The sequence below is a fragment of the Lepidothrix coronata genome, unplaced genomic scaffold (genome assembly GCF_001604755.1).
Source record: "Lepidothrix coronata isolate B3197 unplaced genomic scaffold, Lepidothrix_coronata-1.0 Scaffold263, whole genome shotgun sequence".
Lineage (NCBI taxonomy): Eukaryota > Metazoa > Chordata > Aves > Passeriformes > Pipridae > Lepidothrix > Lepidothrix coronata.
Genome location: NW_016690443.1, coordinates 277,508 through 290,777, shown reverse-complemented (window position 1 = coordinate 290,777; position 13,270 = coordinate 277,508). Strand labels below are relative to the sequence as shown.

The following is a 13,270-nucleotide window of genomic DNA, read 5'->3' as shown; positions in this document are numbered from 1 at the left end:
TCTGCAGTGACGGGCGGCAGAGGGAGGGTGCTGAGCAGGGCGAGGAGTGCCGTGGCACGGCAGCCGGGAAGTGAGACCACAGCTGAGATGGAGTGTGGAGCTGCTTTGCTCACTCCCTGCCCAAGTGGTGGAGGCCTTGCCGAAGCCCAGTGTGGCAGTGGTTCTGGGACGGTGGGTGGGATTGGCCTTACATCGGGGCCGAAAAGTCCAGAGGTTCAAAGGGGCCACGAGGGCATATGGGTGCCACAGTGCTGGAGGAGGCTGTGAGCACCATGAAGTGTGCCCAGGGCACTGCACTCTCTTGAGAGCCCCTCGACAGTGACCCTGTTAAATCAATCCTCCCCAGGCTGCTTCTGCATCAGCTGCTGAAACAAAAGGCTGGTGTTTAATAATTCACTGGGCTTCCAGAAAGTTTCCCTTCCCTTGGGCGCGGTGTCACCCGCCCTGTGCTCCTCGCCCTGGCGCCGCAGGGAGAGGACAGCCCTGGCACGGCTGGGCTGCGTGCAGCGCAAGGACCTGGCTGAAGGAATAGTATCCGCAGAAATCCCTCCCTTGCCGTTAGGTTTTGTAATTGTGCTGGCGATTAATTTCGTAAAATGGTCTCTTTTGTTCTCTTATTATGGGACATCATAAAAATAGCAGTGGCAAGACGAGCACAGAACAATCCCAGCTCCCGAGCCCTGCGGCGAATGGTTGGATGATTCTGTCATTCCCACCCCATGCAGCGCTTGCAAAGAGCAGGAGAACCTGGGATTTGCTCTTTCCAAGGAATTTCTTCAAGGCATTTTCATCTTGGGTTCCTTGAAGCCCAAATGCCTCATTTATCCAAGCAACCAGCCTTCTGAAAGGAATGTTTTATTATCCTTTGTGAACAACTTAATGCACTTCAAACCATTGTTCTAGTGGTTAGGGTCAAAATTGAGGATTGATCTCACAGGGAAGCTGTCAAGCTGAAAATGTTTCATTTAAATTAGTGTCCCTTCTAGTCCTACCAACAACAGCTGATTTTGATAATACTGAAATAATTAGCTTTTTTTTCAATTGGAGTTTTTTTCCACTGATGCTGCCTGCCTCTGAGTGTGTGTTCTAATTATACAAAGTGTCTCCCAAATTAGCCTGCAACACTGGACCAGCTGCTGTGCCCAAGCAGCACGGGGTCACCTGTAGCGTTGTGGCTCAGTAGCTTGGTGGCAGCAAGGGGGCTGGGACCCCCCTGCCACCTCACTGGGGGCCTGGGGCTGCACACCCGCAATCCCTGGGGAGCCGCAGCCTGGGCACCCCCGTCGAGACCTGTCTCTGGCTGCATTTGCACAAGTGCTGTGACTTTTTCCCCTGGAAATTCAGTTCCTCCTCATTGTTGCTGCCGAAGCCAGCCTCCGTGAGACCCTGTTTGTGGGGGACATGCAGCCCCCATGCCAGTGTGTTCATTAATTCGGGGCTCTGTGACCTCGTTACTGTTGAGTGAGAAGCCAAGGGCTCTGCAGGGAGGTTTGTATCTGCTGCTGCTTCTAGGCTGTGGCATGGTGGATATCTGGGTGCTGTGACCCCCCAGCCTTTTGAACACCAGTCCCTAACCCCAGCCTTTCTCTCCCCTCCCCATGCAGAGACGTGTGCTGTGAACAACGGGGGCTGTGACAGCAAGTGCCACGACGCGGCCACAGGCGTCCACTGCAGCTGCCCCATGGGCTTCATGCTCCAGCCTGACAGGAAGACCTGCAAAGGTAGGGGGGTGTGAACAGGGTGCTCACTGCTCACCCCTGGATGCCCTTAAAAAAGGCTCTACATTGCCCACAGTGTTCACTGGCTTGGTGTTTGCATCCATGCGGTGGGGACAGGAATCACCCCCCTGCGCGGGCACTTGGCTGTCTTGCTGCAGGCACCGTGCTTAGCCCTGATCCTCTGGGAAGCCTATGGAGAGGAGGAAAAGGGGGTCAGGTCAAGTTGGAGGTGATGGCATGGCCCTTGTGGGGCTGGAGTGCCACCCCAGTGCCTCAGCTGCCCCAGGGATAGGTTTGGGTGTGCAGGGAATCAACACCTGCTCTGGCAGTTTGAGGTGCATGGGTCCCTCTGGGGTCACTGTCCAGCCAGGTCCAAGCACCATGTCCCACTTGGAGGAGAACATCCTGAGATGCAGCACATCCCACTGACATCCCCAACCACCTGCCCCCACAAGACAGGGCAGTCAAGGCTGGTTATCCCAGCACCACAAACTTGCCCCCCTTGGGAGTGCCCAGTGCCTGTGTTGTGTCTTTTGGCAGCTCCGGGAACTTGACCCCGGCTGAAAGGAAAGCCTGTCTTGCTGCCGTCTGCCTGTCTACCTGCTGACTGCTTCCAGAACCCCCTGCCCCTGGTATTTTATCAGAGCATCCCCCCTCTCCAATTCTGCAGTTTCCAGGAACATGCAATAACCCAGAGCCACGGCCTCTGTGTCTGGGGTTTTATTATGGCTGCGGGTGGGTTTACAGCTTGCCCCCTCGCAGTCCTATAAAAGAAAGCCTCAGCCCCATCGAGGCAGAGCTGTTACCCCAGCGCTGGGGGATGGAGGGACAGGGCAGGCCACTACGTCTTCCTGGTCTCCTTCCATTTTACAAGTCATTTCCTAGCAGTAAATTTTGTGATGAGTGGAAAAATTAGAAAAACAACTGAAAAAAAGGTCTCAGCCTCTTTCAAGTTTGTTGGGGCTCTTTGCAGTTATTGTGTTTCATCCTTTTTAGCTTTGGCTTTCATGGCAGGGAGTAGGTGGCAAGCAGAGAGGCTAGGGCTGAAAAGTAGTTTTTTGTTAAGTGGCTGTTTCTGAAGGAGAGTTTTTCCCTTCTGGGTTTTCTCTCTCTTCCTGTTGCTCCTGGTCCCCCCAAGCAGCCCCCCAGCCCAAACCCATGACTCTGCAAATTCTGGTCTGGTGCTCTCCCTCAGCTGCAAGGCTCTTTCAGAGACCGTGGATCCCAGCTCTGCTCCAGGGGATGCTGAGACCTGCAGAAAGTAGTTGTTTTGCACCACTTTCAAGGGGAGCTGAGCCTGGAGTCCTGGCCAGTGTCACACATTGGCTCCCCAGATGCACCCAGAGAAAACCAGCAGCCACATTACACTGGTGACCATCAGAGCCCAAAGAGTTTCCTCTGCTTGCCAGCTCCAGAGGGGAGCACCCGTCTCTCCTGGGCAAGCATCCCAGACAGGGTGTGACGGGTGTCCCTTGTTCCTACCAGACATTGACGAGTGCCGGCTCAACAACGGCGGCTGTGACCACATCTGCAGGAACACTGTGGGCAGCTTTGAGTGCAGCTGCAAGAAGGGCTACAAGCTGCTCATCAATGAGAGGAACTGCCAAGGTAAGGGACAGGGGGCCCCCAGCACCCTGCCCTGTCCGGGGATGGCACCTCTCTCCCGTGTCTCGCAGCCCTCCCACAGCTGCTGCTGGAGGAGTGCTGCCCTGGTTACTCATTCCTCTCACCACATACATCCTTTGGGGGATTAGTGCTGGATTTGGGTTCTGGTCTGGGGCTTAGCCCTTTGATCTCAGAGCTGGGGACTTGTGGGTTCTTTTTGAGGCAGAGTTAAAGCGGGCAATTAGACAGATGCCAGGCTTCCTGCTTTTTGGAGGGCGGGAGTTGGGGGGAAGATGTCTCCTGCTCACTCCGGAGGGAGCTGGCTGCTCCATGCTGTTTCTTCCACCTTTTTCTCTCTGTCTTGACATCCTTCTGCATGTCCCACATAAACACTGCAGGTTTAAATGACCCAGCAGGTCGCTGGGCTGTCCTGGTAGGAATGTGGAGCTCTGCCCCCCAGCCCACGGCCAAGGTCAGCATAGCAGGTGTGCGTGAGCCCGAGTGTTGCCTCCTGGAAGGACAGGGCTGGGGAAGGAGGGGGCTGTTACGCTCTGGGGCTGCCACTGCTTTCATCTCCCTCCAGGTTCTGTGCTCTGGGAGTTTGACATGAGCGCAGCAATTAACTTAATGAAGCCAGTGAAATGACACTCCAATCTGCCAGGTTGGGTTCACCCTCCAGCCAGGGCCTCCCTGCCCCAGCGAGGTGCCCACGGGGCCAAGCAGACATCGCTGGCACCACCCCTGTGGCAGAACCTGCCTGTGCAGCATTCCTCATCCTGCCCTGGCACAGAGCTGAGCACTGGCAAGGCAGCAGCCAGCCAGGGGCTCTCACAGCCCTCCCATGCCAAGGACATGGTGCTGGCCTCGTTTGGCCCATCTGAGATGCAAAGGGGCTGCAGCAGCTTGCAGCCAGGAGATGCTGGTGTAGTGGGTGAGGAGGGAGCTTGGAGGCAGGCAGGGTGGGAGCACAGGGTCCTGTAGCATACTGGTGCTTGATCCCCAGAGCAGTCTGGTGCTGGATCCTTGGAGCATCCCACTGCAGGGTCTCATAGCATTGCAGTGCAGCTCCCAGCTTGCTGGAGCAGTTGGAGCAGGAAGGGGACAGCCCTTGTGTCATGAATGGCCCCTCTGCCGTGCCAGCCCTTACCTCCTTCCCTTGCTTTCCCCCAGACATCGACGAGTGCTCCTTTGACCGGACCTGTGACCACCTCTGCATCAACACCCCCGGCAGCTTCCAGTGCCTCTGTCACAAGGGCTACACACTGTACGGGCTCACGCACTGTGGAGGTAGGGCCAGCTGGGTGCTGGCAGCAGCAGCCTTCAGCCCCACAGGGTTCGGGTCCCAAGGAGGCACATGGGGCCCCCGGGGGTGGGGCAGCCCCCGGTACGGCTCCTGTGGCACCCCTGGGGATAGAGCTCACCCCAAGGGCCCATGGAGAGGGTCGGTTCCACACATACCCCAGGCTGAGACCAGGCAGGGAGGGGGCTCACAGCCAGACAAGCTGGTGTCTGCAACTTCAAACAGAGCGACAGGAACAATTTGCGACTTGTCTGCAGCAGGAGAGAGGGAGAAATCCCCGACGTTTTTGGCAAGGAGCTGGGACAGGGTGGGAAGGGGAACATCAAAAGGGTTTGATTTAAATTTCACAAGGCAGATAGCTCCCAAGGGCGGGGGCGTGCGGCGCCCGGGAAGCGGGAGGCAGATGAAACATGCTTTGGAGGGGTTGCCGGAGCGTGTCGTGGCAGCCGTGCCGGCAGCCCGGGATGACGGCAGCAGGAGGCCGGGTGCTCCGATGCCTCCGGCTGGTGAGGGCAAGCACCCTTCTCGTATTCCCAAAATATGCAGCCAGCATGAGCCAGCACAGCCCCCAGATGCTTTCAGGGTGACCCTGCAGCAGAGGATTTGACGACTTCCACCAGTGCCCCCAGTGAGGGGTAGCTGAGCAGGGAGGGCTGTGGGGGCAGCTCCATCCCTGGCCATGCTTCATGCCAGACCTGAATCATAAACACCCTGTTTCAGGCTGGGGCAGAGGGTCCCTGCTGAGAAGAGAGGCCAGAGCTGCTGAGCAGCTGTGTTTGAATTCAGTTCCTAAGTGCTTCCATGTCAGCACTGTCTGCTGTCTCCCCTGCAGCTCCTCAGCCCAGCGGGGGCCAGAGCTGAACTCAGCCTGGATGGGCTGCACCCATCACCACCCAGCCCTTGGGGACACCAGGAGTCAGAGTGTCCCTCATCCCCATGCAGCTGGCATGGCTGGAAGTGCTCTGTGGTGCAGATCCCCTGTCCCAGTGTCAGAGCCGGGGGTCTCGCTGACCCTCACCCCCTGCCTCTCCCTTCCTCCCTGCAGACATTGATGAATGCAGCATCAACCGGGGTGGCTGCAAATTTGGCTGCATCAACACACCTGGCAGCTATCAGTGTACCTGTCCCACCGGCTGCAAGCTGCACTGGAACAAGAAGGACTGTGTCGGTATGTCAGGTCAGGAGCCACCACGGCTGGTGGAGGAGTTGGAGGATTTGGGATGCCAGGCTGGCGTCCCCATGCCATGCTCCGGAACCCTCTCCTCCCCAGTGAATCCCCCCATGAGCTGGGAGGGTGCAGGGGTCCCTCGTGGGTCCCTGGGCTGTGCCAGCCACAGGTGTCCCCGATTGTCATCACCAGCCGGCGCATGTCCCATGGAGCTGGTGAAATGCCTGCCAGGTTCAGTGCCACCACGGGCCACCCTCACCTGCAACAAGACAGGCAAGAAGGATAGCTGTGCCCTCTCCTGCACCTCCAAGGCACGATTTCTGCCAGGTACCAGTGCTAGTGCCACGGCCAGCTTGGGCAGAGGGATCCCCGTTGCCCTGCATGGCCTAAAGTTGGGAGAGGGAGAATGGCTGCACAGCTGGGGTACAGAGCACCCAAGAAGTAGCTGGGTGAGGGAGGAAGGTTGTTGCTCAGGAGGGCTCGTCATTGGGTGTAGACCCATGGGATGGGCCCTGGTGCAGGATCCCCATGGCAGGGTGCTGGGCATCGTCCCCCCACAGCACAGCTGTGCCTCCCTGCATCACCCTGGCAGAGCATCACGGGAACCAGACAGCTGCTCTGGCATCCACCAACTCCCCTTCCTCCTTCACAGAGTCCGACAGCAGCTACACGGTGAGCTGTGGGACCCCTGTCCTGCGGCAGGGTGGCCAGCACAGATCCACAAACAGCAGCCAGCAGTGCCTTGGTAAGGGGGCTCCTGAGGTGCCCATGGCCGTCGCCAGCCAGGCTGGGCTGTGCCAGGTTGCTGAGCACCTGCCTTTTCTTTTAGAGACTGTCACTGCACCAGTCAAGCAGAAGGCCTCCTTCAAGATCAAAGATGCCAAGTGTTACCTGCACCCACGGGCCAAGGGCAAGCAGGATGAGGCCGGGAAGGCTGGGGCACAAGGTGAGGTGTGATGGCAGGGAGCCGGGGGGGTGGTGCCCATCCTCCCAGCAGAGATGGGGTCCTGACCCGTTCCCCCACGTGCAGGCGGTTCGGCACCTTGCTCTGACTGCCAGGTCACCTTCGTCAACCTCAAGTGCGACTCAACCAAGAAGGGGAAGGGCCGCCGGGCTCGCAACTCCCCCAACAAAGAGGTGACACGCATCACGTTGGAGTTCGAGGCGGAGATCAAGCCGGAGGAGATCACAGGTGGGTACAGCACTGGCCTGGTCTGTCTCAGGTGCAGGCAGGGGTGGTGGGACCACAGGGACAGTGGTGGGACCAGGGACACAATACCATCCCTATGCAGCAAGGAGAGACAAACTAGTTGTCATCCTGCACTGGACTGGGATGTACTGGGCAGCGCTTGCAACTGAGCATAGGGGGGATGATTTTAATCCTTTTGGGTTTCTCTCTCCATCCCTCACTTCTTACTGCATCCTTGTTTCCCCCTGCACCCCTATTCCCTTCTGCTCCCCCAGCCAGCTGCAACCTGCACTGCCTGCGACAGAGAGTGGAGAAAAAACTGAAGTCGGCCATCAAAGCCCTGAAGAAATCCATCAACCAGGAGCGGTTCCTGCTCCGCTTCGCGGGGATGGAGTACGAGGTGGCGCGGAAGCTGAGCGTGGCCCCGGAGCGGCAGGAGAGCTGCGGGCCGGGCCAGCAGCGCCTGGCTGGCAAGTGTGGTAAGGAGCGGGGGGGTATCTGGGGGGGCCCCAGCAGTGACAGCCCCCACAGCATCACCGATGTCCCCCCTGGCTCTCAGTCAGCTGCTCGCAGGGAACCTATTACCACGGGCAGACGGAGCAGTGCGTGCCCTGTCCCCCCGGCACCTACCAGGAGAAGGAGGGGCAGCTTTCCTGTGACCTGTGTCCCCGCGGAGACACATTCGGACCCGTAGGAGCCACCAACATCACCAGCTGTACAGGTAAGGAGAGCATGGAGTGGGACCAGAGGCACACTTGGGGAATATCCAGGGCTGCAATCTCAACCGTCAGCCAGAAGAGGGGAAAGCCCTAAGCATTGCCAGAGCCCACAGAAGTTGCTATTTTGGGTGTTTATCATTTTGAGGGGACCCTGGGAAAGGCAGCACTTGCTCTGGATATACTGGTCCTGCCAAGGCTGTTGGGGGAGAGGATTTGGACGTGGGGCAGGAGAGCTCTGGGTATGTGGGGTGCCAGGACTGAGCGATGCCTGTGCCCACAGGTCAGTGTCCCCCTGGCCAGCACTCAGCTGATGGCTTCAAGCCCTGCCAGCTGTGTCCCCGTGGGTCCTACCAGCCCGAAGTGGGACGGGCGCTCTGCTTCCCTTGTGGTGGGGGGCTGACCACCCGCCACGAGGGAGCCCTCTCCTTCCAGGACTGCGACACCAAAGGTAGGTCAGAGCTGGTCCCTGGGGAGGGGGCAGCCAGTGGGGTTGTGCTGGCAGCTGAAACAGCCCCCTTTGCTCTCTGACCCCACAGTCCAGTGCTCCCCGGGGCACTACTACAACACAAGTGTCCACCGCTGCATCCGCTGTGCCGTGGGCACCTACCAGCCCGATTTCCGGCAGAATTACTGCATCGCCTGTCCCGGCAACACCACCACCGACTTCGACGGCTCCACCTCTGTGTCCCAGTGCAAAAGTAGGCGAGCAGGGGTGTGATGGGGGGCAGATAGGCGTGGGGTTCTTCCTCAGAAGTATTTTAAAATTCTGTAAAATAGAGTTTTGGGTCATTTCAGTGCTTTATGCATGCAGGCAGGCATGGGGGGATGCATAGAGCAGTGCTAATGGAACACGCCCCCTCACCCAGTAAACCACCCAGAGGGGAACACTCCACCCCCAGTGCCCATGGCACTGATTCCCAGTGGAACTGGCTCTCCCCATGCCTTGCAGACCGGCAGTGTGGAGGGGAGCTGGGTGAGTACACGGGCTACATCGAGTCGCCAAACTACCCAGGGAATTACCCTGCCAACGTCGAGTGCACCTGGAACATCAACCCACCACCCAAGCGCAAGATCCTCATCGTGGTGCCAGAGATCTTCCTCCCCTCTGAGGACGAGTGTGGCGACGTCCTGGTCATGCGGAAAAACTGTAGGTAACCGAGCAGGCCACGGTGCTCACAGGAGGAGCTGAGGGAGGAAAAGTTCGGGGTTTGGCACAGCTGTCTTGTGCAAAGGGAGAAAGCCACATCCCCGGCCAGCAGGAGGAGAATTTTGGGAATTGAGTGGGGAGATCAGCAATCACCCTACTGGCCTGGTGTCTTGCTGGATCAGGGGGATGTTGATGGGCTGGGCTGCACATCTGAGTCTCAGCATTACTTTTTGTGGGTAAAAAGCCCCGTTTGGAGATTTCCAGAGCAAGGAAGAAATAACAACATCCCTGGTATGTAACATGAGGGTTAGGGGGGCTCAGCCTTGCCCAACATGAACAGTCCCCATCCCTGGTGCTGCCCTTCACCCTGAGCCTTTTAGCCCGGTAAGGCTGGGGGTAGGTCTGCTGATGGGCAACCGGCATCCCGTGTCCCCTTGCCATTCCCTGCAGCCTCCCCATCCTCTATCACCACCTATGAGACGTGCCAGACCTATGAGAGGCCCATTGCCTTCACCGCCCGCTCACGGAAACTGTGGATCAACTTCAAAACCAGTGAAGCCAACAGCGCCCGGGGCTTCCAGATCCCCTATGTCACCTATGACGGTGAGCACAGGACACAGGAAGACAGTATTCTGGCAGGCTGATGCCACCCTGCCCGGCTTGGGACCCAGGTCACCCCCAGTTGACATCTCTTGTGTGTTTTGGGGGGAGTGGACTCAGGGATGGGGACCAGATGCTTGGACACAAGTGGCAGCGCGTGCCCTGACTGTGTTTTTCGGCTGGGTGTTGCAGAGGACTATGAGCAGCTGGTGGAGGACATTGTGCGGGATGGCAGACTCTACGCCTCTGAAAACCACCAGGAGATCCTCAAGGTGAGCGTGTGCCCCCATGTCCATGCTACCCAGGGCTGCAGGGGATGCAGGAACATCCTTCCTTTCAGGGGTGCCTCATGCTCTCCCTGCACTCAGGGGTTCAGTTCGGAGCCACTGCAGGGGAGCACAAGGCAGGGTGGTGAACCTCCCTCTGGCTCGGTTTCCCTGCAGGACAAGAAGCTCATCAAAGCTTTCTTCGATGTGCTGGCACACCCCCAGAACTACTTCAAGTACACTGAGAAGCACAAGGAGATGCTGCCCCGCTCCTTCATCAAACTCCTCCGCTCCAAAGTCTCCAGCTTCCTTCGGCCTTACAAATAGCCCCCCGCGCCCCCGCCGTCCCAGGCCGCCCCGCAGCCAAGGAAACCCTCTTCTCCCTTCCTTCTTTCCGATTTTTCCTTCCTCCACCCGGCTCTGGCAGGATCACCAACGCTCATCCCACAGACATCTCCCCACGATTTCCCCGCCGCTCCCTGCAGAGCAGCGCTCCCAGCCTTGGGGATGCTCTGGCCTCATCCAGCTGGGGACGAAGCCGCTCCCCTTTTTCAAAGCAGCTTCTTCGTTTTAGGAAACTGAAGTACTGGTCCTTTCACTGTCCTCTGTCCTGCCTTTGGTTTCCTTTTCGCCAGGTCTGTCCATGTTCCCTGGTGCCACCGGTAGCCCAGGACACTGAGGGGGTCACTGTCCTTCCAGCCCTTGGGGCTGGTGCTGGCTGCAGCCCCACAGAACCCTTCGCAGAGGAGTGCAGGAGGTGAAGCCGTGTTCACCACAGCGCTGGGCCGTGGGCATCGGTGCTGCTTTGCAGAGGTCGGGGGAAAGACCATTGACAAAGCCGACTTGATTAAAAAGGAAACGTAAAGGAGAGATGGCAAAGCCCACCAGCATGGCAGTGTGGTGGCTCCGTGGCCATCCCGCTGGAGAGCCGGGCTGGCACTCGGAGGGAAGTGCAGCCAAGCCACATTCCCAGAGAACAATGTCTGGCTGCACAGGAGAAAACAGGGAGCAAAGGAGAAGGACTTTCAGCTGGGTTCGATTTTTTTTCCCCCCAACTCCAGACACTTGTGCCAAGAAACCAGACTTTGTTACAAGCTCGGCCAAAGAGTAACTCGGAAAAGCAAGCTTTGAGAAGAGCAGGAGTCAATGTTTGTGCACTAGGATATACTCCTTTCTACCTTTCTCATATGTATTAAGTGCAATCATTTGAGTCTTTATTATTTAGAGGGAAGTTGTTGTTTTTTTTCTACTAGAAATGACAATATTTATACCTGCCTGAGAAATGAGAATGTGCATTTGCAAGAAAACAAAAACCACCCACCTAGAGCAAGCCTGGCCCTGGGCTGCACTGACCGGCACGATGGCGTCTTCAGGCCTTTTCTGCCACATTTGTCCCCAGTAAAGGCCCCTGTTCTGGGGGGAGATGGTGCCTCTCCTGCTCAGCACAATGGGGTGAGTTTTTGCAGGGAGTTTGAGGCATCTTGATCCGTCCACAGGGGGTGGAGCAGCTGGGCCGGCCGTGCCCTTTCAGGCTCATCTGCCACAGTTTGGGTGTTGTTCAAGCCTCATTGCGAGGGGGATCAGAACTCGGCCCATCATCTGCTTATGGCAAACTGATCTGCTTTCCTGCAGGGGCTCAGGGATGAGCCAAGACCATGGAAGATGGGGTGGCAGCTCCTAAGTTCAGGTCTGGGGGGCACGCTGGGAGGAGAGGGGAGCTGCGCCTCCACTCAGCCCCTAAATTTTTCCCCCAGGTACAGAGAGACCTGGAGGCAGAGCCACCTTCCTGCCTCTGGGCAGCCTTTGTGCTTCCAAGTTGCTCTTCCAAGGTGCTTTTGGCTCCGTCCTTCTGCACGTGCTCGTCCCACAGGGATGCTGTGGAAGCCCCTCCCCAGGGAATGGGGTGTAGATCCCAGGAAAGACCCATCCTGCCACCTGCTGTTTTACTGCCACCTGCCTGCCCCCTGCTTTGCAGACAGGCTTGGCTCGGGGCAAGGGCCAGGTGGACACCACTGGTGGGTTTAATCCCCAGCATGCAGACAGACAGGACCCCCAGGGACAGGTGACTGCTGCCACCAGTCATCCCTCCTCGTCCTCCCCCAGCCTCCCTCCCTTTCCAGCCCTGTCACCAGCTCTCAGCTGTCACGTCCCTGTGCCTTCATCCCCATCTTCATCCTCTCAAAAACCTGGAGTTGTCAGAACTAAACATGGTCAGCTTGCCTACAGCTCTGCCAGAGGCAGGTCCCCTCCCACCCTTGTACCCACCTGTCCCTCCCCATCCCTTTGCCCACCCCTGGGCCCGTGGGCCCAGCCCTGCTTTTAACAAACCAATTATTTATTGCTCTGCACATCCCACTGGGTCTGTCTTTCCTGAATCCAGGAGGCAGCTGCTCATCCCTGTTTTCCCTCCTTGATCCACACTGCTCCAGCACTCCAAGAGCCTCTCCCGGGCTCTGTGAGGGGCTGCCAGCGGGGTGAGCACTGGCACAGGGGCTGAGGTTTGTCCCCATGATGTGTCAGTTGGAAAAGTCTGTCCTGATTCATCCCAGCTGTGGATTTTCCCCTCCTGCTGCCGGCTCCCAGCCTGTTTGGAAGCTCCACATCTGTGGGCCGCGCTGTTTACCACTTGGTTGCTGTCTGAAAGCAGCTGCTTTGATGCACAAAAGCTGCTGCAGGGATCTGGAGGGGCTTTGTGGCTCTGGAACAGTCGTGCAGGGCAGTGACCCTTGAGAGGGTCCTTCATATTCAGAATAAAAAAAAAACAACAAAAATACAAGCCTGGGAATAACCAACCCCACTGTGGTGCCCCAGTCTACAGCAGTCCAGCATTAACTCTGGGTGATCTAACATGGGCTCGCTGTCCCACCCTTATCACAACCACCACCTCTGCTCCCCTAAAGCAGTTCTGGAAGCATGAGGTGGGCAACATGTCTTCCTGTAGTGGCACCTCCTCCGCCACCTTTCACCAAATAGCTCAAAAAACCCCAAAAAAGTCCACGAGGACCCCGGACCCACCTCCTCCAATGTGGCTCAGCCCCACTCCCCCATCCACCCCCAGCTCAGAAAGGGTTTCAAAGGCTGAAACCCACACCAGCCACCTCGGGGATGAACTGAATGTTTCAACACAGTGAACAGAAATGAGGGGTTTTGGGGTTTTTTTCCACGTTGGAGTATTTATATCTGGCTTTTGCAGCAGGCCAGGACTTGCCATCTCCAGCAAAAATGATTATTAAAGTGATGAGCAAGATGTAGTTCATGAAGTTATTTGCACTTGATTAAAAGAAAAATGTATTTGAACTTTGTAAAAAGAAATGTTTGCATTTTGTATTGTCTTTTTTTAATTATTAAATGGAATTTCTTGGTGTCATGTTGATCTTTCAAAAAACTGGCTCGGATGCTTATTTGAAAGGTTTCTAACAGCAGGATCCAGAGCTATTTTCATTGTTTGGTTTCCTCAGATGCTGACAAGCTTTTCCAGGGCCCAGGGTATTTTTTTTCCCTGTTCAGACTTCCCTAAGCTCACTAGTCCCAGCACAATGTATTTATTTATGCACACTA

At 57.1% G+C, this 13,270-nt stretch overlaps 1 protein-coding gene across 8 annotated transcripts in view; it reads left to right on the top strand.

The window, feature by feature from the left end:
• The window catches only part of SCUBE3 (signal peptide, CUB domain and EGF like domain containing 3), a 42,813-nt gene extending 29,603 nt beyond the window's left edge, over positions 1–13,210 (top strand). For 6 of the 8 annotated variants that reach the window (XM_017835737.1, XM_017835735.1, XM_017835736.1 and 3 more), the window contains 15 exons: positions 1,605–1,721; positions 3,204–3,326; positions 4,494–4,610; positions 5,669–6,118; positions 6,444–6,536; positions 6,621–6,737; positions 6,822–6,983; positions 7,256–7,459; positions 7,540–7,701; positions 7,980–8,147; positions 8,236–8,397; positions 8,649–8,846; positions 9,297–9,449; positions 9,639–9,718; positions 9,890–13,210. In XM_017835737.1, coding sequence (XP_017691226.1) covers positions 1,605–1,721; positions 3,204–3,326; positions 4,494–4,610; positions 5,669–6,118; positions 6,444–6,536; positions 6,621–6,737; positions 6,822–6,983; positions 7,256–7,459; positions 7,540–7,701; positions 7,980–8,147; positions 8,236–8,397; positions 8,649–8,846; positions 9,297–9,449; positions 9,639–9,718; positions 9,890–10,039 — 2,456 coding nt within the window. In that variant the 3' untranslated portion in view covers positions 10,040–13,210. Of the gene's footprint in view, positions 1–1,604; positions 1,722–3,203; positions 3,327–4,493; positions 4,611–5,668; positions 6,119–6,443; positions 6,537–6,620; positions 6,738–6,821; positions 6,984–7,255; positions 7,460–7,539; positions 7,702–7,979; positions 8,148–8,235; positions 8,398–8,648; positions 8,851–9,296; positions 9,450–9,638; positions 9,719–9,889 lie in introns of those variants that run through there. The other 2 variants (XM_017835739.1, XM_017835740.1) reach the window with 2 other exon arrangements.
• Positions 13,211–13,270: the final 60 nt, after the last annotated feature.